Consider the following 26,188-nt stretch of genomic DNA (forward strand, 5'->3'; position numbering starts at 1 on the left):
TCTTACCTGAGCACGTCGTATATCTCGTCGAGCGCGAGTCTTCGTCTCTTTCGTTTTTTATCTTCATTGCGTAGAAAAACAAGACCGTTGCATCATTCTTAGAGCGGCGAAGAGAGAGAGGGGGGGGAGGGGGTAGAGCTTATCGGCGTTGCGATATCTATCCGAAGGAAAAGTAGAACGCGCAGGTACGGTATAAATTCGAGCAAATCAGTCGACCGTCGAACGAAGCAAACTTTTAATGGAAGAAACGCGCGTCGAGAAGTGGGAACGCGCTTGGGAGAGAAATAGAGGGGGCGCGGGGGAAAGCCGTAGCACGATGCCAAGGCAAAGAAAGTGAATTTCCGTTTTCACGGTGAGTCCGTAGAAGGCCTCACCGACTCGGAAGTAATTACGATCGGATTTCTCAGAGCGACCGCCGCAGAGGTGGTGCCTTTTGCCAGCTCTCTATCGCGGAGATTGCTCTCCCACACGGACGAAAGTCCAGAGAGCGTGGAAACGGCCTTATAACGCATCCATCGAGAGACGGGCGCGCACGGAGCTAGCCTTCTCTCTCTCTCTCTCTCGTTTTCCTCGGCGAGAACCGACCTCGGAGCGACATCGAGGATCGGCAAACGCGCTTCGACGACCGTGGAACGTTCCTCTTTCGTTCGCGACGATCCTTTCCCTTCCAATATTTTCGATACGAGATTCTTCGATTCGGCTCGGAAGCGAGGAGGAGGAAATCTTATCGATCATAGACAACAGAGAACTAAAGGCGAGCTCGCGACGACGCGCGCGTCCGAGTCGAGTAAAAATAAGACAAAGCGGGATTTTACTGGAACGAATCGGACGACTCCTCCTCCCACGCAAACGCCGTTCTTTATTATTATCCGCGACGCGCCCCGGCTTCTACTTTCCTCCTCCCCCTCCCTCCTCCCTATCCCCATCGCTCTCTATCCGCTCGAGAACGATTTAGGCTATTTTAAAACAAAGACTCGGTCGAAGCGCAACGCGCGTCGAGATTCGCGAGCGAGAAGGGAATGACGAGAGGAGGAAGCAGAAATCGTTGGACGCGATAGAAAATTGCTTCTTTCTCCTTCGGCCCTTACGGCGAATGCAGGAGCGAAGCGTCCTTACGAAGAACGAAATTTGACCATTTTCCATCGTTCCTCCGTTCTAGGTGCACGTATAACCGGTACGTTCGAAGCGGTTCGGAAGTCCTCTCTTCGTTTCTCTATATTCCGAGTCACGAGGATCAACAGCGCCAATGACTACGCGGTATTCGCGAAAACGCGCGATCGTCTTTCTCCTTTCGACTCTTTTGGTAGTCGGCAACTCGAGTTCACCTTGAAGAACGAGAGGGAAAAAAGAAAAGGAGGCGAACGAAGGCAAGGGGGAGGAGCTCACTCGCGGACCTTGGATCGATGCGCGTCTCCGTTGCGACTGTCGCTTTCCTCCTTACGCGCTCGCACGTAACACGTAATATTGTATACGGGCGTGTTCGAGGTATCTTCGAACGGATACGGATTCTTTCTCTCTCCGTTTTTTTTCCCCGACCCGTCGTACCCGAACAACGACCTATAACGCAAGGATCCGCTGGTCGATGGTCCAGCGTGCGTCGTCCTCTTCCGTTTGGCGAACCACGCCCAAGAATTCTCGAGGACTCGTCCGTCGAACCGCGCGCGCCCTGAACGACGGCCTGCCTGCCGCATGCATATGCGTACGCACACGCGTGTATGTCGCGCGCGCGCGCGCGCGTATATATATATATTTTTTGCACTCTTTGCTCGAGAGGGTAGCCGTCCGCTCGTCTCTTTGGCGAGGACAAAGACGCAACGAAAACGTCGTCGGTTACTAGAGCGATAAAAGTGGTGTCACTGGTGACGACGACGGTAGTAGCGACTCGTTCCGGTGGTATAGTATCGAATTAGAAAGAGGATGAGAGCGTACTTCCTACGTCACTCTTCTAGAGGTCGTCGAATTCTGTGACCTACCCCAAGCGAATCGTACACGTGACATTTCCCAAGTCGTTGATCACGCCTGCACGTGCCTTTCTCCTTTATTATTTCCTCCTTCTCCTCCTCTCTTTTTCTTTCCCTTTCTCTTTCTCTTTCTCTTTCCGTCGATATCGAATATCGAAACGGTTCTTTCCTCTTACGCCGTCTTTCTATCTCTCTCTCTCGCTTGCTCTTTCTTACCGTTCGGATATGTGTGCATAATATATGCGCTCGTAGGTTCTCTCTCTCTCTCTCTCTCTCTCTCTCTCTCGTTCTCTTTGCCCGCACCGCGAGACCGCGGTGTCAGGTACGAAGCGAGGTAAAGCGCAACGACAACGGCATATCGATCGAAGCGCTTCGGAGCCAGCCGCGGCGAGTGGCTGATTCCAGCTCGAATCGCGCGGCTTTATATACCCGCGAGCGACGATCACGTGGCATAGCTCGGCTTTCCCCACCAACCACAGGCCAGTTCTCGAGAGCGCGCACGTCGGACGAAAGATTTGTCACGGCGATCGCGGGCGTGAACATCGAACAGCGTCCAGGCTCGTTCGAGACTCTTCCGAAGCGCCGACGAAGGAGATCTGCTCGAAGCGTCTGCGCGTCTCGTCGGTCGCGAGCAAACAACGACGACGACGACGACGACGGAATGACGCGGAACGAGCAATTACGCTGTTTACCAGGTTTTTCTCGACGTCGAAACGAGCGTAGTTCGATTGATTTTATTTCGATTTCTTTTGGAGATACAACGAGCGTTACGTCGAGGCACGTTCCATCCACGCGAACGTAATTCCCCGTTGCTCGTTATCGCGCACGGTTAATCCCAGCGCGAAGATCGCTATCGAGAGGAAAACGAACGCGCGGGCGGAGGGAGGCCATCGGGGGAAAGATTTACCGCGAGTCTTTTCGACCGTTCCTTCGTCGACGCGAGATTCGAGCGCGGAAAGAAGATAAGACGAGGGAGGGGAAGGGAAGCGAAGAAAAGAGAAAAGTGGATTCGGGTTGCGCCGTAAACGACCTTCTTAAAGGCAGCGGCTCGATGCGGAGGAGAAGGAGGAGGAGGCACGGAAGACCGTTGCGATAGTAACCTACATAGCGCCGGCAGGCACGCCGAGCCGCTTAGGTTCTCGTTGCGCGACCACCGCAACGCGCCGCGATGGATTCCTTGGATTTTCAGCGAGACGCAACCGGACGAATTCTTGCCTCTTCTCTTCCTTCCAGCGTCGACCGAGATTTTCATGAGCGACGAGAGAGGGGGGGGGGAGGAAGAAGCCGAAGAAACGTCGAAGGAGCGCGCGATAGCTCGACGACGCGACGTGGAGCTTTGAAAATGTCGTTAAACGCGACCTACTGACATTGAAAGCCGTTATCGCGTTATAAAAGGAATCGAAGGTGCACGGGCTCGGTTCGATCGCGGATACGAGTCCGAGTTACGACTCTACTTTTTTTGCCGTCTTACGAGCGTCCTTCCGTTATATCTGCGTATTATCGATGCGATAATCGCGCGATTATTTTTTTACGTTTCCTAGGATGGCCTTGCGATCGCGTTATCGCCTCGATGCCTCGGCCAAATAAATATCATGCCATAAACAAACGCCCTAAGCGTTTGCTTTCAGCGACTCGCCTCTTCTTTATATCGTGAATACGTTTTCGTTTTACTTTTCGTTTTTCCGAGACTCGTTCCTTTTATCGTCGCTCGTTCTCATTACAAACTCGTTCGACCCGTTCGACCTGCGTCGAAATGTATATCGCGAACGCGTTAAAACGCGGAAAAGAGGACGGAAGAAACAACGTCGCGAACGTCTCTCGTCGAGAGGACCCGATCGGCTCGGCGGATCGTCTAATTCGCGTTAAAATGACGAAACGACGCGTCGTTATCGTATTGTACGCGGCTAGGAAAGAAAATCGGTTAGCCTTAGCCAACCGCTCGAAAAAGGCCGTCGGATCGAGGCGTTCGACAGGCGGCTCACTCCGCTTTCCGCGAGAACGGACGCGAAGGTACCGACGACGCAATCTCGAGCGCATCCTGTCGTGACGTCACTGGCGACCTCTTTCGAAAGGAAGCCCTTCGAAATGGAAACTTTTGCGAGTCGTTCCCTTTCCCTCTTTCTCGAGACGGGTTCGAGCCGATCCGGTCTCCCCGAGACACGCTAGAACGCGTCCGCTTTCGAGACGATCGACGGAGCGTGATCGATCGCGAAAACGGAGAAGAGAAGAGAAGAGAAGACAAGCGAGGAGGAGGAGGAGAAAAAGAGAAAAGCTGACTCGCAGGAGTAGTGTCGCAAGGAAAAATAATCGCTCGCGACGCGACTTTGAACGCGGAGGAAACCGCAAAGGAAAGATTATAATCCCGCGATGGCTCGGGAGGTGCGGGCCGTGCTTCGAAAGAGAAGGTGCTTCTCTCGTTTCGCGATAATAATTGCGTTTTCCAATGGCAAAGGAAGCAATCTACCGTGGACGTCGAGTTTATCGGGCTCGTACGCGTCGCGAAAGGTCGAGAAGTAGAAAGAGCGTCTCGCATATTTTTACTCCTCTCGAATACTTGCACTCTCACACGACGAAGATACGAGACGAAAGGAAAGGCAAGAGTTTCGAAATCGCGTCTACCAAATCGATAATGCAATAGACGCGGATCGATTAAAAACGAGCACGTTCGATGTACGCTTTATCGCTTATCTTCTTTCGCACGTTAGATTTTACTTTTTTCTTACTCCTCGTCGCTATATTTTCCATCGCTATACTTGGCTCGCTACGTGGACGGTACGCGTACGAAGAAACTTTATTAATCCCGGCTCCTCTTTCGTTTCTCTCGTCGTTTTCACGCGTAACGCCGTCTTTTTATTCGCGGTAACGAGTTTCCGATAATAAATATCTACGGGCGCCTCGCCTCGCCTCGCCTCGGCTTTGAATACTTTTTTCCCTTCGTTCTTCTTTCTTCCTCGTCGCGCGTCTTTATATTTTTCTCTCCTTACTCCCTTCTCTCCCTTTTCATCTTTTCGCGGTTGGCCGCTGGCTCCACGCCTAGACGCACAAAAATACGGGGGCAAAGAGAAAGATAGAAAGAGGAGGAGAAGAGAGATCAGCTGTGTCGAGCGACGTATAAATAATTCTCGGCCCACTTCCATGCCGTTTCGGCGATCCAAAGACGAGCCAAGGAGGCGGCTGTGGAAAGTGGAGAGAGAGAGAGAGAGAGAGAGAGAGAGAGAGAGAGAGAGAGAGAGAGAGCGCTCTCGTGTCCACGTGAACTTCGAAAAAGAACCCGAGAGAAACGCCTATCCGTAGTTTCGTACAAAGACGATCGCTGTATCGATAAGTAGGCTCCAATTTTACATTCCAATCGTAGTTTGTTATTCTCGGTATCCTTGAGGCGTAATGAAATTTCTTACCTCGCGGAAAGTGGAACGTTTCCGACGAACGCCCGGATTATTTTGAAAACATAAAATATGAAATACGAAAAACGATCTCGCGCCTGTGCGACCGGAACGTGCTCTTCTTAAGCAAATAATAACAAATGTTCGAGAAAAAGTTTATCGCGCGTTCTTCGTTTCGACTCGTGTAAATACAACGTCCCGTAGAAACGTACAAAAGAGTTTCGTATTCTCCGTTTCGCAAAGATATCGCCAAGGAGACTCGCTATTTCGGACGTGGCGTTAAAATGATACGAAGTAAGATAGTCGACGTTCGTAAAAATGCATAAAGCGCTCGTATTGTAAGCGTTAAACGAATCGCGTACAACGTTTTATTATACGGATAACGTTTTGCGGGCGATAATCTATTTTTTCTTGCTGAATCAGAAGAGAGAAAGAAATATGTACGCGTTTCGCGTTTCTCGCACGGACGTGGCGCCGACGTTTCGGACGCATCGCTGCTTTTAACTACTGCGACGAACCTTCCTTCCTCTCTCCCGGCCTCTCCAACCCTTTCTTTCTCTCTTTTCTCATCCACTCGTTCGTTCCGCTCTTACTTCTGCGATTTCATCGCACTTTGATCTCCGCGCACGGCGACGTATCTTTTTCACGAGCCTTTTCGCGTTCTGTCGATTTCACGCTGAAACTCAAACCTTTGCTCGAACGAATGAAAAGAAAAATAGGAGAGAGGATTGGACGGAAAGGAGCGTAGAAAGCAGCGATCGTGGCAACATCCAAGGACGACGCTCGAGCACTTTCCTCGAGCACGCGCGATTTCGAAGGAGCGGTATGCGTGTCTCCGCGATGAATAAACGTCGTGCGATTCGTATCGACCTCTTCCTCGATTCCTCTCGATCGAATCTTTTGTCTCTCTTCCACGATCCGACGGGAACGTCGAAGGACGGATAAATTTTTTAACGTCGTCTCGTAAATCAAAGATTCGTAAAAGCGGCACTCGAGGCAAACGAGACAAGGACGAATTCCGAGACCGTAGGAGGTGGCGTCTTCGACGGAGGCAGTTTGCGTCCTTGAAAAGCGACGTCGCGCGACGCGACGAGTTCCCGAATCGGTGCCCTATAAGAAGTTCCGCTCGACTCTGCGATCGACGAAGGTAGCAAAGGAAATTCGTGTATGGGAAACAACGGTATGGCGAGCTCCATTGAGTGTAAAGCCAGCGAGGTAACGGTTTCCGGGCAAGGATGTGGCACAGCCTACATACCTCCGGCATCGTGGAAGGAGAAGGAGAAGGGGGGCAAGAGAGAGAGAGAGAGAGAGAGATTACCACAGCAAAGTGGGAGAGAAAGAGATAATAGCAATGACTAGATAGATTTTTTATTCGCCATCGTATAGGCGTCTCGCATCGTACGTCCATCTTCCGCGCAAAGAAATCCGAGTGACTTAACGGAGTCGTGATGTACGATCAACGAAAAATGTACGAAGTAAAAGTAATGTTAAGTAATAAAAAGAGATGCGTAAGAGGCACGCGCACAAACGAGCAAAGTGGTAAAGTCGAAGACGTAGAGGCCGTGCGCTCTCTCGCCGTGAAGCGGCGCAATTCTTAGGCGCGCGCACCGCGGAGTTCTGTCAGTGAAAGGAAGTATAACGCGCGGCTTGGAACATGGTTACTTAATCTCCGTTTGACAGAAACGAGGTCATTTTTATCGATGCGCGACGAACGCCGATATGTACGCAAGAGGCCCACGTCGAAAGGCTCGCGTTCCCGAATCCTTCGACCAGCTTTTTTTTTCTTTTTTCCTTTTTTCCTTTTTTTACGTTATTTTGGCGATAATCGAGTTTTTCTTTCTTATCTCGAAACGGCATCGCGGGAACGGATAATTATCCCAGATAGTTATACTAGGAAGCAGGTATTATCGTCGCGCGGTTATTCTACTCGTGACTCGAGCGATATCGTCGTGTCGCTTGTAACGATTTCGCGATAACGTCCTATCGTTCCTATAATCCCTGTCCGTTTCAAAGCGATGTTTCGAAAGCACGTCGAAAGAAAGAAGCGAATCGGTAAAAGAAAAATTAAACCGCAAATCCTACTTTGCGAATAAACCGAACGGGCGTGTCCTCGTTACTTGTTCCCCAAAGAGAACATTTAATTGGCTAGTATTCGACATGTACCTCTATTACAATACATACGCTTCTTACATAGATACACGTTGATACGTTTGCGTCGGTACGATATCCATTAAAGTCGAGAGTCGCGAGAGGTAGCTTCGATCGATCGATCGTGGCGAAGATCGCGAAAGATACGGACAATTTCTCTCTCTCTCTCTCTCTCCCTTTCTTCGACGTGACCCGCCATTAAATTCGTGCTTCTCTCTCTCTCTCTCTCTCTCGGGTGATCGTCGACGATACCAAAGAGAACACTTTCGCCGACGTGCTTGGCTTTTCCCTCGTGGCCGATCTAAAAGTGCGTGGATTCCGTATGATTTCCCCCTTCCTCTTGTCCCCTTTCTCGGTCATCCCCTTCCATCGAATAGAAGTATTACCCCTTCTCTTCTCTTTCTTTTCTCTTTGGCTCGTTGCACGCGTTACCCTCTCTCTTTCTCTCTCTTTCCCTCGTTCCCGCGTCGCTACTCAAGAATCCGGATCTAGGCTCAAGGTTTACATAAAGGAGCTTGGACGAAGCCCTCGCGTCTTCTCCCCGCATATCGTATAATCATTGGCTTCGTTCTCCTTCCAACGTTCGCGCTTATACGTATACGTATGTATCTCGTTCTACGAGCATACGATACGTACGATTCAAATCTTTCTCCATCCTTTCTTTATTCAATGTAATTCTTTTTGTCGCATCGAAGAATGATTTTCTTTGTTGGGACGGAATAAAATGCGAACGGAGAAAGACGATCGGTGACCTCCGCCAATCGTTTTCACTTATATAATCTTTCGCGTTTCATTTGTTTGTTCCGAAGCTTCGCTTATCTGTCGCATCGGAAAAATATGTAGACACACGTATGCATATACACATATATTTTTTTTTGCACACTTGGTACACGTGTACGTACACGCACATATCTGCACCATTCGCGTTACTTTTAGTCGCGTTATTCGTCGTTGCTTTCGTTCCATCGAATTGGAGTTATTCTCCAAGATATCCGCAAGATATCTTTCCGAAATCGACCGAAGGAAAGAGGAGTTCGCGAAGCTCGAAATCGCAGGTGTCAGCGCCGCGGGCTAAAAATGACGCGTAAAAGACACGAGAGGCTCCTTTCGCGATCGTCGACGATCTCTTGGAAAGTATCGACATGTACGCGACATGGTCGTAAAACGTTCTCTCTATCTCTAGTGAAGCGCAACGTCGCAACTGCTTTTTGTCGAGATATCGAGCCTTTTCGATTCGTTATCCGTATCGTTGGTCCTTTACGAATTAAACGATATTAAATAGATGTTCAATTATTTGTATCGTATCGCCGAAATATGTTAGGCGTTGCTGGATCGAGAACGCGACGTTCGAAAGTTTCGCGATAAAGCGTCAAATCGTTGGAAACAAAGCGATATTCTCGCGTTTATGTCGCCATCGTCGTTGTCGGAGCATATTGCTACGTTAGCAAAATTGTGCAACAAACGTATCGTACGTCTTTCGGTATATACGCGCGATCGATAAGCCTTGATACAAGTTTTGCGTTTCGATATCGCTGATACGCCAACGACTGAGAAATTTGAAAAGGTCTTTAAAGGCCTGGCGAGCGAGAATTTTCGAGTTTATCGCCTCTACGGAAGAAGCTTGCCTCGAGGTCTGTTTTCGAAAAAAAAATCGTTGTCGGGGACGACCAAGCGTACGGGCTAGTCGCTGGTTGGTCCGGCGCTTACGCAAATATTTTGCTAGTAAATCGACGTCTTGGTTCGCACTCGAGGAGCGAGGAAGCGGAAGAAAGAAATTAGACAATTTTCCCCGTCATTCCAAGAAAAAGAAAAAGAATCTATACGATGGAGCCGACATACGTCGTTTCGAGTTCCTCGACCCACTGACACGTTATTCGATTTCCGGTCGTAACGCCTTAACCCGGTATCGATTACCGATCGATCGATCGGTCGTATACGCCGATCGCGATCTTAAAAGAGAAGTCACCGACGCAAACGCTAGAAAGGGGATTCGTAGTTTCTCGCCTTTTTTTTTTTATGGTTTTTATATCTTTTGCAAATCTTTTCTTCTTTTCACTAGATACGCGCGTTGACACGTTGAAATTCATCGAGCGTGACAAGAGATTACTCGGAAATGGAGAAATTCGAGTATAATTCAGACGCAATTTGTCGTTAAAGCCCGTGAGAAATGAGTACGACGCGTGTCGCGTGAGCAAAGTGAAAGTCATTCGCCGCTAATGAATTCGGAATTTCAGTAATCGCACCGTTGCAGTCGAGCTAGAAGGAAGAAGGAAAAGGTGTCGTAGTTGAAAAGAGAGGAGTGTAGGTTACGCTATGAATGGAAACTAGAGGGGGGGGGGGGGGGAGGGGGAAGCGAGAGAATTATACGAGCGCGCGTGTGCGTGCGAACGATCGACGCTCGCACGATCGCCTCCGGAATTTCCGGTCTAAATCGTTCGCACCGAGGAGACTTTGCGACCTTGCACGAATTTCACTCGAGGACTTTGAAAGCGAGAAGCTTTCAAAGGTTCTATCTTCTTTTTCGATTTTCATCGAATTCTTGTCGCAAAACGTTCTGACATTAGAAACACATCGATGGCGTCGAACGGCCTCACAAACCGAAGAAAGAAGCGTAACCCGTAACCGCGATCGGATCGTTTGAAAAGAACCACGCGCGTTACGTCACCGAATACCGTTCTTCGATAAATTTCGTCTATTTCTTATGGGCGAGATAGGCCGTTAGAACGACGTACGAACGTCGAATCTTTTAACGGTATTTTCACGAGAGAGCGAGACGTTTCGATCCTTAGAGATTAACGATTACCTTCGAATCACCTTCGCACCTTACTCGAATTTCTAATCGTGGTCTTTCTTAAGACAACGAAATATCGCGTCGAAAGATGTAACGAGCCGCGTGAGAAACGAAGGAGCGCGAACGTTCGCGCGGAGTCGACGCTAATTGCGCGCTCGACGGAACCGCGTAACGGTCGTATAAATTACTCGCTATCGATCTTTTCGTAGAACGTCTTCGATCTCTTTCTTCGTTGATCGCGTTTCAAAATTTCCGCCGTTCTTCGATTAAGAGAAATAGGAGAAAAAAAAATATATTTCAACGTTGTTCGAACGACAGACTTTTCAGACTTTCTCGCGAAACAATGCGTTCGCCATGAAACGGAACAACGCCGTGGACAAATCGTCGCTAACGCGCGCGTGCTTACGCGTGCTCGATGCTTTATTCGATCATCGACAGTCAATTTTTCGACCATTTTTACACACAAGTACATTGCATATAGGCTCTTCGCATTGGCCGTTCGGAGCGAAAAGATTTAAATGCGACCTCCTCCCCTCCGCCCCTCCATATATATAAATATATATAGTTATCGGTAGTAAACTTTGATATCGTTTCCGTCAAATGTCTCGCTCTATGTTTTATTTTCGCGATTATTATTTTTTTCAATCGCTGCTATGGGCCGATAACAAGTTGCTGCTAACGAACGAAGTTGCTCGTCGCGTACAAGAAATACGTAGCACGAGCGCGACTATCGTCTCGATTACGTAAATTCATCGATACCGTCGTATCGTCGTTAATACGGTGTCACTGGAAAACAATAAACGCGATAAAGTCGAGAGCTCGAAAGCAAATTTAGAAGGAACGTTGGAGGCGTTCGAGTTCCGATTTTCGGTATATCTTTCGAGAAGGAGAGATAATCGACGATAAAAATCGTGGAGAAGCGGTACGAGGAGTAAGAGCAAAAGTTTGATATATTCGTAACCCGTCGTACGGAGAGACCCACCGACGAAGATGAGGAGAGAGAACAACCGTACAAGCATATACTTCTCGCGGTTGATTGAAAACTAGCGCGCAACTGTTCGTGTCGCTAGATTAGCCGCGAGGCGCGTTTGAAATCGAACTCGCACGCGTGTTATTTACGCGTCTCTACGGCGTGCGTGCACGCGCACGCGCGAGGAGTCTAACGATCTTCCGTGTAGAGTCTCTCGCTATCCTTTGCACTCTCGCGTCTATACATACGCAAAGAGCAGTCGGGTGCGAGAGCGCGCTCGCGCGTCCAAGGGGAAAAGCTCCGCACAAAGGCGCATCGTCGTGGGAGGAGGAAGAGAGTTCGTTCGTAGGTTCCCGACCTAGGACGCCTGCGACGAGAAGTCTTTGGAAAATAGAAACTACGATTAGGAGCTTCTTCGCGTTCGTATCAGTTCGTAGGAGCCCGAATATTAACCGATATCGGATTTACGGCGTCAAACGCATTTCTCTTCCGAGTAGAAGATGCTATAGGAAGACGGGACGATGGAAGATAGGTCGTACCATTCTTCGAGTATCGTTGCTTACGCCGAAGGGAAATCCTATTTGAAACTGTCGCAAAACCGTGTTCGTAGCGGGTTTCGCTCCGAACGGCGCGGCGCGCCGCCTACGGGGAATGGCCGTCTAGCGATTTCGATTGGCCGCGGCTTCGCACGCTATTACGACCGGCGTCGATCGATCGTCCTAAATTCGAAAGGGCGGTTCCACCTTTTAGACGCCTTCTCCTTCCGTTTCGCCCGACGTATTTTCATACGTATTACGTACTTGGAACGAGACTATCGATCCTCGCCGATCCGCTCTCAAAGTCGCCGACTTTCCCCGTTCAAGGACAAGCACCCTTTGTTTTTCAGTCGCGAGAGATACGGAAAAGATCGCGGTCGCGATTTTTCGCGTCGAAAGAAATTGCCGGTATCTTGGCAATCGTGCTTCGTCGCTCTCCCGAGGTATTTATTTACGCGACATTCGAATACGAGTATTTACCTGTACGAATCGCTAATTAGGTCTAATTGCCTCTCGTTTAGCGACTGGAATAGAAGCGGAAGATAGATCCGTAGGCGTCTAACGTATCCCTCGCGAGTCGTCGCGAAGCTACAAAAATTTACGCGATTTCTGCCGTCCGTTCGGAGAGGCGTCGGAAGGAAGAGCGAGGGAAAGAGCGAGGGAAGTACGGACGGACGGCGCGGTATCGCGTTTTACCTAAAAGTTAAATAACATCGTCCTCTAATGGTATCACTCGGCTCCGTAGAAAGATCAATCCGTTATCGCGGATCGATAGGATCATTTCTTCCTTGAGACCTTTTTCTTTCCCGAGAGCTTTCGAGGGCCGCAGCAATTCGGCGAATCTCGCGCGACCGACGGAGAAGCGAGGAGCGGCGACCTTGGGGGCTCGTGACCACGAGCACAAAATCTCTCAGATCTTCTCTCGCGCGTCCCTTGGATCTTTCCGCGATCGTCGTCGCGACGAAGAAACTCCTCTCTCGTTTGGCGACGCGTCGCGCTAATCGACGATAATCGCGATATAATCGTCGAGCTCGACGCCGAGGCCAAGAGAGGATTCTCGCTCGGATCGTTCGACCCACTTGTAGTCGCGAGCCGCGCTTAGATTCGACCGCTGGAATGGCTGGAAGTGGGTCACGCGTAAAAGTAACTGTTACGGCAAGGAGCGACGTTTCGCGTCCGTCGTTGCCGAGAGGAGAGGCAGCCGCGCGAGCAACGAGAAGCGTCCAACGAGCGTCGCTGCGACGCGGGATCGAACTATTTCCTTTCTCGCCGCATCGATCGCGCGCGTTGACGATCAACGTTCTCGCTTCCTCCTTCGACGGAGCCTTCCCCCTTTTAGACGCGATTAATTTGCCCGATAAAAGGAGAGAAGGAGCGACGGGTGGTAAAGGACGACAACGGTTACAGCGGCACGAATAAAGCGCGGATAAAGGCTCGCGTAAAACGGACGACGGTCGGTAAGTCGTCCGAGTGAAAGGCAACGATGCGAAAGTAAGCGCGTGAGCGCACTGTACGCGTAAGAAAACGTTAACTACGTTACGGGTATACGCTAAATACATGCACGAGGTCCGCGCGTGCATACGTACACTCCGCGCATACGTTTAAATACGAAGCACGAAACTCGCCAGCCGCGTCAAAAGCGAGCGTCCTCGGACGCTCCGCCGTTCTCCCCTTTTCTCTTTCTCACAGGTAGCCCTATGAGTCGCGTTATTCGGGACGCTACCGAGAGCGGCCGGTCGCGCTCGACGATTGGGAACGGCGGCGGGGTTCCCTCGCCGTGCAACGAGCAAACGACGAGTTCCTCGCTCGAAGCGAATTACGCCGGAATAACGACACTCGCTTTTTGACCCAACGACCAGAAGGAAAAAAGGAAACGGAAACGCTGTCGGTCGAGGCGGACGACGCGATTTAAGACTCTACTTTCGAGCGATGAAGCGAATAAGAGAAGAACGAGTTTCTATACCGAATCCTCTAAGCGAGTCGATTTTTGACTTATCGTCGTGCGAGATACGAGGACGATACGGACCATTGCGCAGCGGCAGAAAACTTTCTCCGAGAATAATCCCGAAGAGACGCGAGAGAGGGCGAGAAAACGTCCCCGAGTCCGTCGCGAACGAAGAAGATACGAGATCCGTCCGCAAGGGTTACGTCGTCGCGCGGTAGAGCGAAGCCCAAGAAACGTTTGCGACGTCCTGCCGGCGAATGCATACGTGCATACGTATATACGTGTATACACGGGCCTTATCCTACCGATCCGTCATATCGAACGATAGAAATTATTGCGAACGAGCTGGGGGCGGCCAGAGCGCACCTAGCGCGCCGGATCTAAGAGAGTTTTCACGCTCGCACGCGCATCGACTCGACGCGTCCGATTTTGCTTACGCGATAAGAGCCGGAAGGTCGAAACAAATGTCCTTCTCGTAGACTCGAATCGTAGGCCGAGGTAAGACGAACGGCGCGTCGATCGGAGCGTCTTTTTCCTCTTGCGAATTCTTTCGACGAATCGACGAAGAAGAGGCGCGCCGCCGTGGCAACGTTCGGCCTGCTTCGTCCGACGTCGATCGGTCCGTCATTAGATTTCCCGACTCGAGCGTCGAGTAGAGCTCGGTCCTAAGGCGGTAACGTCGCGCATCCGTTCCGAGGTAAAACTCGTCGGAGCCTGCGAGATAAAAGGTCGCGGACGCGGTTTCCCCGTCGAGCTCCATCCTCGATTTCCTACCATCGATGCATAGAATCGACTAGAAACGTTCGACGAAATGGAGTACCTAGCTGCTTTTCGAGCGGGAAAAGACAGGGACGTGTCCGTCGGAGAGAAGCGACCACACCCAAAAAAGGAACACCGAGAGAAAGAGGAGGAGGGAGATGTAGGGAGAGGTCGATTACCTCCGAATCTTCGACGCGCGACACGCGTTTTCGGATCGAGGATTTATAAGGAATTCTATTCGCGAAGGAAAAACGGGCTAGGAGGACCGAGGAAACGGAGACGAGCTAGGGGAGGCTGCCATCGACGAACGATCTCGAGCGCGACGGCCGTACTCGACCATCTGCGCGCCGCTCCGAGCAAAGGCACGGAGCGGCCCCCCGATGAAGATTCTCGTCGACACGAGAGGCTCGAGACATCGGTCGATCGTAAGCGCTCGCTCGCGATTAGCGCAACGCGAATTCGAGAAGATCGAGGAGAGAAGGAGGGAGGGGGTAGCAAGGGGGAATTGGCAATAGCGACGACTAGAGAGGCGAGAGGGGAGAGAAAACGGCGGACAACCTTGCACGGACGACCTCGATCGCCTTCACCGAGGAACCTTCGCCGCGCTCGACGTTGCGTCGCTCGGCGTGACGTCGACGACGAGACTGACTTTTAACGAACGAGCGTGCGATCTCGTGGGATAATTTTTTGGGAGGTCGACCCGCGTCCCCGCATCTTTTGTTCTCCGCGTTTGTCGGAACGAAATGCGGCACCTGCCGAAAGCGAAAATCGTTGAACTTCCGAGAACCCTGAGAGACGCGTCGATCGCGTCAACGGGAATACCCGAAGGCTGTCTGGAACGTCGCGCCTGGAACGCGCGTTTCCTCCTAGCTAGGCGCGAATTCGCGTTGAAAAGCCGTCGGCCGAGAGACCGAACGTTCTCTACTTACCCCCTCGTTTCCTAGGAACTGTATCGTAGGGTTCTGGCTGGTCTTATTCTGAAACACGTAAGAAAAAGAACATGCGTGAATAACGTGAGTAACGAGTACTTCGGAAATTTCGGAAATTTCGGGCAACGCCGTGGAGCGCATCGGGTCGTGACGTAGGAAGAATTGGCTCGAGAGTCGGCGCGCGCAAGGTCGAGGGGGAAGGAGAGCAGCGATTAATCGTCGTTAAGCAACAATGGCTCTCGCACCCCTGCGTGCGTGTCCGAGCGTCGCGACACCGCGTCGTTACGTAATTTCTTATATAATTGTTCGAACGCTCGCGAGCGTTTACCCGCATGAAAGTTTTGCTCTTATATTTGGGAATAACTTGGCATCGTCGAGAGGCAAAGATCGATAGAAAAGCCGCAGCAGCCTTCGCGCGAGAAAGTATCGATGCGTCGTATCGCGCGTCATTTCGCGTGCGATTTCCAGGCTCTCGGGCGAGCGGACGATCGCTCGGAAAGGGAAAGTCCCGCCGCCGGTAAGAGCCGACGGGGCTCGCGAATCCGAAAAAATAAATCCGAAATTCCTCGTTCCGTCTCGTAATCGCGTCCGAGGATAGATGCGCGCCGGAGGGAGAGAGAGGGTTGGCTACGGAAAAAGACGTTGTAAGAGAACGTTCGAAGATGGTTCGAACGCTTTCACCCGAGACGCGTCGACGATCCTTAGCCGAGAAACGGAGGGAAGGAGAAGGGGGAAGAAAAGATCTGGAGAACCGTTCGACGTCTCGTTTCGTAAATGCGAGTAATCGCGCGTTATCGGTTCCCGCCGCGTGCTTTCTCTCGATCCATTAGAATCCATTAGAATCCATTGGAATTGTAATTATCGCAACGATCCGTGGAACGATTGGTTTACCGAAGGCGGCAGTCTCTCCCTCTCTCTCTCGGACACCCTAGACACGAGGCATTTAGCAAAGCGTCAAACGTCTATGAGAACGCATCGTCGTCTTCGAACGAAAGCGAAAGCGAAAGCCGAGGACTCTGACTTTCCTCTCCTCCTACGTTCCTAGCGTCTCTTTTCTACCCTCGACGAATATCCAAGGCGCTGCCACCCCTCGTCCGGGTTCACCGCCGAGCGAATCGTCGTCGACGACGAGTACTCCTCCTTTCGTCCCCTTCCGTCGCAGGCGCGTCTCGTCGTCTCGCCGCCTCCATCGCCTCGGATCCATCGGGAGCGCGTTCGCACGAGGGGAGAGGCAGAGGGCGCGGGCGATTCGCCAAAAATCGCGAGCGAGCGAGTCGATTAATCGCTCGACGCGAGGCGTGATCGCGCGAAGCTCGAGACGCGTCGTTGCCAATTCGCGGTATGTGGATTTCATCGGGACGACTGCTCGTAGAGCGGAGAAGCCGAGATATTCGGCAACACCGCCAACTGGTTCACTTTCTCTCGGACGGCGAACTCGAGCCGCGAGCGTCTCCCTTCGCGTCGCGTCGCGTCGCGTCGCGTTAAACTTCTCTCGCCTCTGCGATACGTAATATCCACGTTTAACGATACACGCGCGTGCGCGTGTAGGAGCGTCTACGCGAGCCGCCTTCGAGAACGCCTTTGTCCGGATTCCGTTTCGCGACGCGCTCGTCCTGGACGGATCCTACGCGTATTCCAGACGCATCCGTGTAGATCCGGCCGCCGCACCTCGCTCGAGGCCGCACGCGCGGACCGCTTTCCGCGACCGCGCTCTCTCCGAGATTCTCGACGTCCGACCCTCCGTCCGCGCTCGTTCCTTCGAAGGTCTCGTCAATCGGCGCGTTAACCCTCGTCGTTATCGTCATCGATCCTATGCCGTCGAAAGATGCGAGAACGAACGTCGTTATCTTATCCGATGCGACAGTCGTTGGCCACCTAACGCGGTCACGCGCTATCGAAGACACGCGCCGACTCCGGAATGTCGCCGAGTCCGCGCTCACGAGCCACTACGTTCCACGCGCGTATCCGACGACCGAGGCTCGAGATACGACCGCGACGTAAGACCGCAACGTCGCGCTGTTCGTAACGCTCGAAAGCAAATGAACAACTAAAAGATGACGTTTCTCCTGCAATTACGAACATGCAAAAATACGGCCTACGATGGGCGCTCGTTTCGCCCGCAGTCTCTATCGATTCCGTAAGAAATTCGTAGACGATCCCTCGGGTCTCTTCGACGCGAAGCGAACAAGACTTTTCTCTCCCGCGTCCGGGAGAGAAGGAAAAGTGCAAATAAAGAAATACGAAGAAATGGGTCGATCGAAGGTAAATTGTTATACGCTCGTTCGCCGTTACGAACGAGCCAGCTCTCCTGCAGACGGATCTAACGATTTAAGTATGCGTCTAAATGTCAAACGGGTTTGTGGACCTTTGCGAGAGCGAGAGAGAGAGAGAGAGAGAAAAATGAACGCGCGGCTCAACCAATCGGTATCGATCGATTTCTAGGTCAGAGGAGCCGAGCAGCCACGAGCTGTCCTTCCTTTTCTCGTCCAACGGCCGCCGCCGCCGCCGCCGTATCTCCATGTTTCGTCCGACGCTTACGCGACACGAGAAGCGACGTGTGCGTCGTAGAAAAGACGACGACGGACTATCCAACGCAAAACATATGCCACGTCGTGATTATTTTCTTGCCAGTATAAAACCGGCCAACCTTCGTCGCGACTTCCTCCTTCGAACGATCACGCTCGCATGGGTCGAGGGCTGCCGAGCGAGCGCGCGTTCTTACGCTCGAGCGGAGTAACGAAGAAAAAAAAAGGAAAAGAAGAACGTCTCTTTCTGTCTTTCCACTGTATCGGCCCTTCGTCTCGCATCGCGCGACGTCGGGTCGGTGCCGGGACAAATTTTCGTTTCTTCCTCCCGAAGGGAGAGAGACGGAAAGACGATCCTGCGGAAAGTACGGAAGAAAGGAGAGAAGGAGGACCTTAACGAGGCTCGTCGTTCTCTCGTCTTTGCGGAGAAAATCCGCGATGCTGCCTTCGAGAGGTAGGTGTTGCACGACGCGCTCTAAAGACGACGCCTCCCTTCTCGGCCGATCGATGCCATCGGCGAGGCGACGCGCGTAAAACTCCCACGATTTTCTAGTCCTATCGGGGCCTGACCTTGTGCGATCGACGTCGAACCAGCTCTACGACGAAGCATGCTTTCGAAGACGTCTCTCTCGGGCGATACGAATCGGTCGGTACGTTCGTCGCTGCGACGCGAGCGAACGGGAGAGCAAGAGAGATCGTAGTAACCAATTTGTTCGAGCTCGGCCGCACGCATCGTTTTCCGGAAGTATTTTAATTTGAAACTTTCAAAACGAAATATCCCTCGCTCGATATCTCGACGACCATCGCGTTCGCGAAAGTTGGTTGGGTCTCGGGGCGAAGAGCGTTAACGATAATTAACGGCTTTTAAACGTTCGTTTAAAAGGGAAAACGGACGGACGATGGGTCGGAGAAAGGGTCGAAGATAGATAGGAGACCGTGCTCGAGCGCGAGTCCCGTATTCGAATTTCACCGAGACTTTTCGGAAACGATCGTCCAAATTCTCGGTTAACCACGCCTGTTCGAAGAACTTCTTTTTCGCGGCGACGATCGAACAAAGGGAGCTGAATTAATAAAAAAAAAAAAAAGTAGAACGCGATCGACTCGAAGAAACGGTGGAACACGGTGATTTCGAGTGGCGTTTATATGCTTTTTCCTTTCTTTCCTTCGATCTTTTGTCTCTTTTGTCGCAGGCAGCCCCGGCACAGTTAAACGGTACAGTACCGTTTCCGTACGATATTCCCACCAAATTACACCGTATAAAATAACTCCCTTCTCTACCTTCCTCCTGTCTCTCTCTCTCTCTCTCTCTGGCGCGTCCCAACGCTTTTTAAGTTCTCGTTGAATTAATTCACTGGGAACTGGTGTTACCGAAACTAGTTTGGACAAATAGAGAGAAACGCGATCGTTCTCCCCCTCTCTCTCTCTCCGTCTCTTTCTCCCTTTCGCCACGTTCCTTTTTTTATACGTCTGCGAGAGGTAAAGCAACGACGAGACGTTCGCCCTCAATTTCACCAAACTTTCCAGACGTTCGAGAGAGAGAGAGAGAGAGATCGATCCGCACAATGTACTTCGCTCGAGAAAACTACTATCCCAAAGTCGCGATGCGGCCGACCACCAATTAAGTTACGGTTATGCGCGCCGTTCGGTCGGTACCGCGAGATACGATCGTTGCGCAAGAGAAACGTTCGTCCGGATCGATTCGTCGGGATTCCTAACGATCGTGCTTCCAAAGTCGCGCGAAAGTTTGCAACGAGACGAGTATACGTCATACGACGAATACGCGATTCGATCGAATTCGAAAATGCTTTCGAAAACGGTATAAACGAGAGAAATCGGAGAAAGACTCGGCGAATGATTCGCCGAGTTCGTCGGTCGAAGGATGGCTTTCCGAGAGCCGTGACGAGGGGTAAAACGCGTTTTCGTTCGGTCGAGAAAAGATTGGAAGAACGTAAAGAGGAGGAGAGGGAGACCGGCTAGCATTATCGATTTGCGTGGAAAGAGAGGCGGCGGTCGTTGCGGTTTCCACGCTACGACGCGACGCAACGGGGAAATCCGCGAGGACGACGGAACGAAAATCCCCGGTCCGAGAGGATAGGAGATACGTCCAAGTTTTTGCGCGAAAATCGCGGCGATCGAGGACGCCCCACGAACGGTTCGCATTCCGAAACAGCGTCGAACGAAAAAACCTCTTTCCTTCTCCTCTCTTTTCTCTCTCTGGAAAGGTAAAAGAACGAAGGAAGAAAATAAGAAGGAGAAGGAGAACGTCTCTAACGCTTCTATCGAGCGAGCGTAGACGAGACGAACGAACGCGAATTCTCCTCCTTTGTACGGCCGAAAACTCGTGGGCGGATGGAAACGTCGCCGAACGAGCGCGAACGTCGTCGACACCTTGCGATCCCTCCTACGGTCTGTCGACCAGCTGTCGCTTCGCGAACTACGCGCACCGTCTCGTACTTAACATTTTACAAATGATTTACCGCCTATCTACGATTCGGAAGGTTTATTAACACGATCCTCGACGAACCTCGCAATCGTCGTCGTCGAATAGCCAAGAGAGCAAAGTGAAAGGAGCTCGGTGTCGCAAATTGGGGAGGGAAGCGGCGAGGGCGACTCTCGAAGAAGGCGAGACAATACTCGCTCGATCTCTCGAAATTGAATCTCTCGATGGAGAGAGGGAGAGAGAGAGAGAGAGAGAGAGAAAGCGATCGCTGACTCTCCGTTCGCGTTCGCCGATTACGATAAGAAAAGCGGATTGTTCTCGCGCGTAAGAAAAAGATACGACTCGTTCGAGAGGAATCTCTGTTTCTTTGCGACAGCTTCGTACATTTGACTTTACGCTTTGCTAAAGAAGAAAATAATACGATGTAAAGAGAATCTTCGATGATTTCGAACGAATTGCAAAACGAGTTTATGCAAAAAAGCGAACCGTCTCGAACCTTTTCCCAGTCCTATCGTATAACTTTACATCCCAAATTGAACGTCGGTGAGAAAAATACGAGTCGAGTCATTTTTCGAGTTACATCTTCCTTTTTGCACGCGCAGGCGAGTTTCGGGGAAACGCGTCGCGTCGTTTACAGCTTTGGTATCCTCGTCGGTCGATTCGAAAGAGAACGGGACTATCCCATAGTAGGGACTACTACCCGGACGGCCGACCTTCTTTCCTCGCCAGCGACCTTCCCGTCTCGTTAGCGGCACCGCACGATCGCGCATCTGCTCTCGTTCTCTCCCTCTCGAACATGTGTATCGTAACGAGAAAACGAAACGAACGATCTTCTCTACCGATTATAACTCTTTTCGAGGAATTAGGCTTCACTCGGTTAGGTAAAATAAATGCAAAGTTGAGACGGATCGAGATTGGATTCGTGAAAGAAGGATAAGAGGGCTAGAGAGGATAAAAGGGAAGAGTGAAAGGGACGAAGAGAAGAATTGGTCTTTTCGGTGTAACGACAAAGCGATCGCTATCGTTGAGGGGAAGCATCGTGAATTCGTTGGTCATCGCGATTGCTTCCAGCGAGGCAGTCCGTGGTGGCAACGCGAGCGAGGGTCTTCCGCGTCCGTACACGCCTATACGCGTAACGACGAATCGAACGGAGGTTGGAATCGAAAAATTTCCTGAGATTAATGGAAGTGATAATAGCGGCTCGCTCCTCTTCCTTTTCGCGCGTCAAGGTTAATCTCGTCTCGTCTCGTCTCGTCTCTTCTTTTCTCATACGTGCGTCTCATACGCATGCAACTTTTGTCGGCGACGTCGCTCGATAGTAGAGTTCAAAAGCAGAGGAAGGAATATAACACGCTCCGTTGGTCCTTTGTAATTCCTTGGAAAATAAAACCTCTCGTCGTTTGCGCTTCTCGTTCGAGAGGGGCAGGGGAGGGATTTCCACGCGATAAAAGCAACGTCGTCCGGTCGACCGGGCCTTATCGAGCGTCTATCGCGAGAAATTGCGGTAAGAAAAATCAGTTCGTGAAAAATCAACTTTCACGGAAATCGTCTCGATCGAGCACGAGCGAGTCATTTTCCGTCGACCCGTTCGATCGCGGTCGTGACGCCAGGTATTCGCGCGCGATTCATCTCGGAAGAAATCCGCCGGAGCGTGGCCGATACTCGTTTTCATCGAAAGCCGGAAGGGAAGATCGATAGGATCACCGGTTACACCGAGCTCGTATTCCGGTTCCGATTGCGAGAATCGATTCCACCCTGGAATTTCATGGAAATTTATTGGCCTTTGCCGTCTTCCTTTCTCGCTACGCGTAACGTCCGATACGTGGGTACATTGTAATACGGCTACGTGGGATGGATCGATCGATGCCATAGATTACAACGCCTTTGGAACGAAACATTTTTCTAAGCGCCGAGCATTCTTTTTTAATATAAATAAACGAGTCTAGAAAATGACTAAAATATCTCAAAGATGCTCGGGTATTGCAATGCCGTGGCGATCGTGGCTCCGGAGGGGATATATTTACGAAATCGTTTCCGCGAGATTACGTGGCGTTTGACGTCATTGTAGATAACTGAAAGCTGCCCAGAGAGAGGGAGAGAGAGAGAGAGAAAGAAGGAGCGTAAGTTTAAGTCGATTGTGAAAAGAGTCGTACGATCGGAGCAACGAGAGGACGATTCGAGAGGTTCTACGCGTTTCGTCGACGAAAAAACGGCCAGTTTCGTCGGCAACGGTGTCGAGAGAAGAGAAAGACGACTTATTAGACGACGCGTTCTCGTAGATCTTGACCGAGTGCAACGACCTTCGAACAAAGTCGAAGAGGCAGACGTCCTTTGAAGAGAAAGGACGTCTTTCTCTCTCTCTCTCTAGATCGAAGGCCTTCCTCGCGGAGAAAGCCTGTAGCCACGAAACGACTCCTCGCGGCATATTAACGGCACACTCCACTTTCGCGGATCTTTTTTCGCAAAGCCTGAAGACGCGATCGGCGTTCCGATCGGCTACTACTTGCTCGACGACGGAAAGCCTCGTTGTCTCCTAACTTGTCTCTTTGTTTCAAAGTTATCACCTTAAAAGACGCCAACTTTGTCAGTTTGAAGTCAACTTTGAACGTCGATCTTCTCGATCGAACTTGGATAATAATCCCCTTCTCTCTCTCTCTCTCCCCCCAATCGCGAGCACTCTCTTGTCACTCGATAACATCTTTACTTCTTCGATACTTTCTTCGAGATCGGAAAATCCGGCCGATTAAGCTGCTTACTGGAAGACGATTAATCTCTTATTATCGTTACCATCGTCGTCGTCGTCGTCATTGCTATTACCGTACTGTTATAGTATACATGTACCTACATCAAACAGAATCGCAATTTTCGTGCCAATGTACTCGATGCGAATTACGTTAGATGCTCGTTAAATCCAAGTGGCAGATGGGTATCGAGAGCGAGAAAGAGGAAATAAGGAAGAGAGGGGAAGAGTGTGTGTGTGTAAAGTCGATACAGCGGCAAGTTGCGCAATCTCAGATTTCACCCGGTCTATTATTCCCTAGTAATTCCATCGTGGAGTGGCACTAGCGATGACCAGGATGACCAAGCGAATAGACGTGTTTCGTCTTTCCCGACCTCTATCCTCTCTTCGCTCTTCTCTCCGCGTTTCCACTCGTTAGGACCTAAGAATGCGGTCTCTCTTTAACGACTACTTTACATCGCGAGGAACACGGCGTTCGTCGATAAAAAAAAGAAAAAAATGCGTTTTAAACTAAAAATGTACTTTCTCTCTCATTATCCTCGTCAGCCTCCGTCGATCGGTCTCGATTCGTGCGATTTTTCTGAACGTTCTTTCGTAATATCTCCTTCTCGCTCGATTTCTATCTTTATTTTGCAATAGGTATGCGATAACGTCGCGTATAGAGATCGTTTCGAATCGAAAATAGACGCGTTCGAAAATCCCCTTTTTCTTCTCCTTCATCTTCTTCTTTTTTCCGAGACGGATCGAGTCATGGGCCGACGCGAATTAAATTCGTAAGGAAATCGCGTAGATTAGGTCGTCAAACGTTGAGTCGCGACATACATACCTGTAAGCAGAAACGGAAGCCTCGCCGCGCCGCTCGCGGATGTGATTCACGGTATATTATTATTAGAAAGCGGAGTATTATTACTTCATCGACCAAATTTATAACGTGGAACTAACGGTCGGTTTGGGCCGTTCCTGCGGCACGCGCGGAGGTGGCTCGTAGAAAACGCATCGCGAAAGGACGACAAAGAGAGCGCCGTTTACGATCTCTCGCGATCATTTTTCTTTCTCCAAAAATAGGCGACCGAATCGGACGGTACGAGGAATTTCGCGTTTTCTCTCTCTCTCTCTCTCTCTCTCTCTCTCTCTCTCTCTCTCTCTCTCTCTCTCTCTCTCCTCTGCTTTTACTTCGATATATCCGCTTGGTACGCGAGAGCATCTAGCGTTGAAAAGAGAAGGGGAAAGAGATATTAAAATTGGTGAAAACGAGAACGAAACGTTCGTGGCTCGGCACGAGAAGAGAATCGTTCCCCTCTCGTACCTGCTAGAGGCGGTCGATCCTCCTTGGCCCTTTAAAAGGATATGCGATTACTCGCGCGTTAAACGAGCGGGAGTCTCTCTGTCCCCCGATTTCTCGAGAAAAGCCCGATCCGAATCCCGAGCGAGATACGGGTATCCCCGATCGATCCTCGAGATCGCCTCGCGAGGAACCTACTCGTTCTCGGCTATTTTCCGTTTCGTATTTATCCTCTTTATTTCCTAGCAGACGTAGATAAAAGTCGGCGCGACGCGATGCGAACGCTTCGCGAGCTTCCATTTTCCCCGTAGTAATCGTAGAAATCGCGACGACCTTGGGTAAGGAAAACTTTCTTACGATCGGTAATTCTTCGAAAAAGCGATAAAACGCCTGGCCGCGGCGAAAGGCGAAAATTCTTTCGACACCCTTCGCCGTGTACGAAGGAAAACGTTTGCCAGCGGAGCGATAAGACGTCGGTTAATACACATTATATTTTACGTTTTCAGCTTTCTTTTTTTCTCTCCTCTCCTTATTGTTCTTTTTTTCTTCGTTTACTTTTTTTTACCTTGGGAAGTTACGAATCGTAAGGCTCTCTCTTTGGTATCGGCTTTCTTGATTTATCGCGGCATTCACTTTCACTCGGCATAATTTATACCGCGCCGTGCCGTAAATCGAACGTATCTCGAGTGCACGTAAGTCGCCAATTAGAGGAAGGATGATGCTCCTTTCGGAGGGTATCGGAACGATTACTCGAGGAGTAGACTCGAGGAATCCGATCGGCTGGGTGAACGATAAAGAGCGGCGTAAAACTATTTGGTCCGCGAGATCGATAGCAGCAGCGTCGAGGAACGCGAAATTCGCGCTTTCGATGGTCGGCGAGGAAGGATCGATGATGACCGTGGAAAGAACGCGAGAGGAAGCAATTAACGATCCTTAATCATTATCCGTGTCTGCGAGCGTTGCGCGGCTTATTAACGGTAAGCGGATAATTTATGTGGGATCGGAGGCGCGCAAACTATCGCACAACGCATCGCACGACGTATCGTAAGAAAAAGTTTTACGGCGGCGAGCAAAGTCAAGTGGATTTAAACGAAACGATTGTACGAGCGCGGTGGCTTCGAAAATCCATCTTCCTCCTCGAGACGAGCACGAAATACGCGAACGCCCTTTGAATTCGTCCTACGACCTTACGGCGTTTACTGGAAGAACGAAATTCGTTTGTCCGGCCTCGACGAGATGCACACGCGTTCAGACGTTTCAACGACAAATATATTTCCGTTCTGCCGTATTCTAGCACGAACCTACGGCACGAAATTAACTCTCGCGCTCGGATGGAATAAAGTCGTAGAGCCAGAGCGTCGTCCATTCGCGATTTAGCCGAGTTTTTCGAATCGATCGTCGCCGCTCAGGTAAGCGACGAGGCGCGAAGAAACGAGTCGTATAGCGAGAGACGTTGCAGGATCGACGATATAACTCCGGATCGTTGTTGGGATTTGGAGAGACAGCTGCGTCGGTCGAAGGGACGACGGTCCTCCCTTATACCTGACTCGCGCGCTCGCTATACCACCCTCCGGACGCTCGGGGAGCGTAACGAGTCCTTCGAGCCGAAAGAACGTTCGTTCGTTTCTCCGGAAAGGCGTGCGACGTCCGCGGAATCGCCGACGCGGCCCTATCACGAATGTGCAAACTCGAACGTGGCTCGATTTTGCCGCACGACGTACGCAAGGAGGGAGCCGGTTTATCCGTTTTTCGTTCACGCGAATCGATCGAAATTCGAAG

The 26,188-nt window shown here is 50.8% G+C and overlaps 1 protein-coding gene across 3 annotated transcripts in view; it reads right to left on the reverse strand.

Annotated features, from left to right (window-relative positions):
* The window catches only part of LOC127071884 (RNA polymerase II elongation factor Ell-like), a 52,772-nt gene that overhangs the window by 23,073 nt on the left and 3,511 nt on the right, over positions 1–26,188 (reverse strand). For 2 of the 3 annotated variants that reach the window (XR_007785268.1, XM_051011680.1), the window contains exon 2: positions 15,423–15,470. Coding sequence is in view for 1 of the 3 variants with exons in the window: in XM_051011680.1 (XP_050867637.1) it covers positions 15,423–15,470 (48 nt within the window). In the remaining 2 variants the exon portion in view is untranslated. Of the gene's footprint in view, positions 1–6; positions 14,588–15,422; positions 15,471–26,188 lie in introns of those variants that run through there. The other variant, XM_051011702.1, reaches the window with a different exon arrangement.

The sequence above is a fragment of the Vespula vulgaris genome, chromosome 1 (assembly GCF_905475345.1).
Source record: "Vespula vulgaris chromosome 1, iyVesVulg1.1, whole genome shotgun sequence".
Taxonomy (NCBI): domain Eukaryota; kingdom Metazoa; phylum Arthropoda; class Insecta; order Hymenoptera; family Vespidae; genus Vespula; species Vespula vulgaris.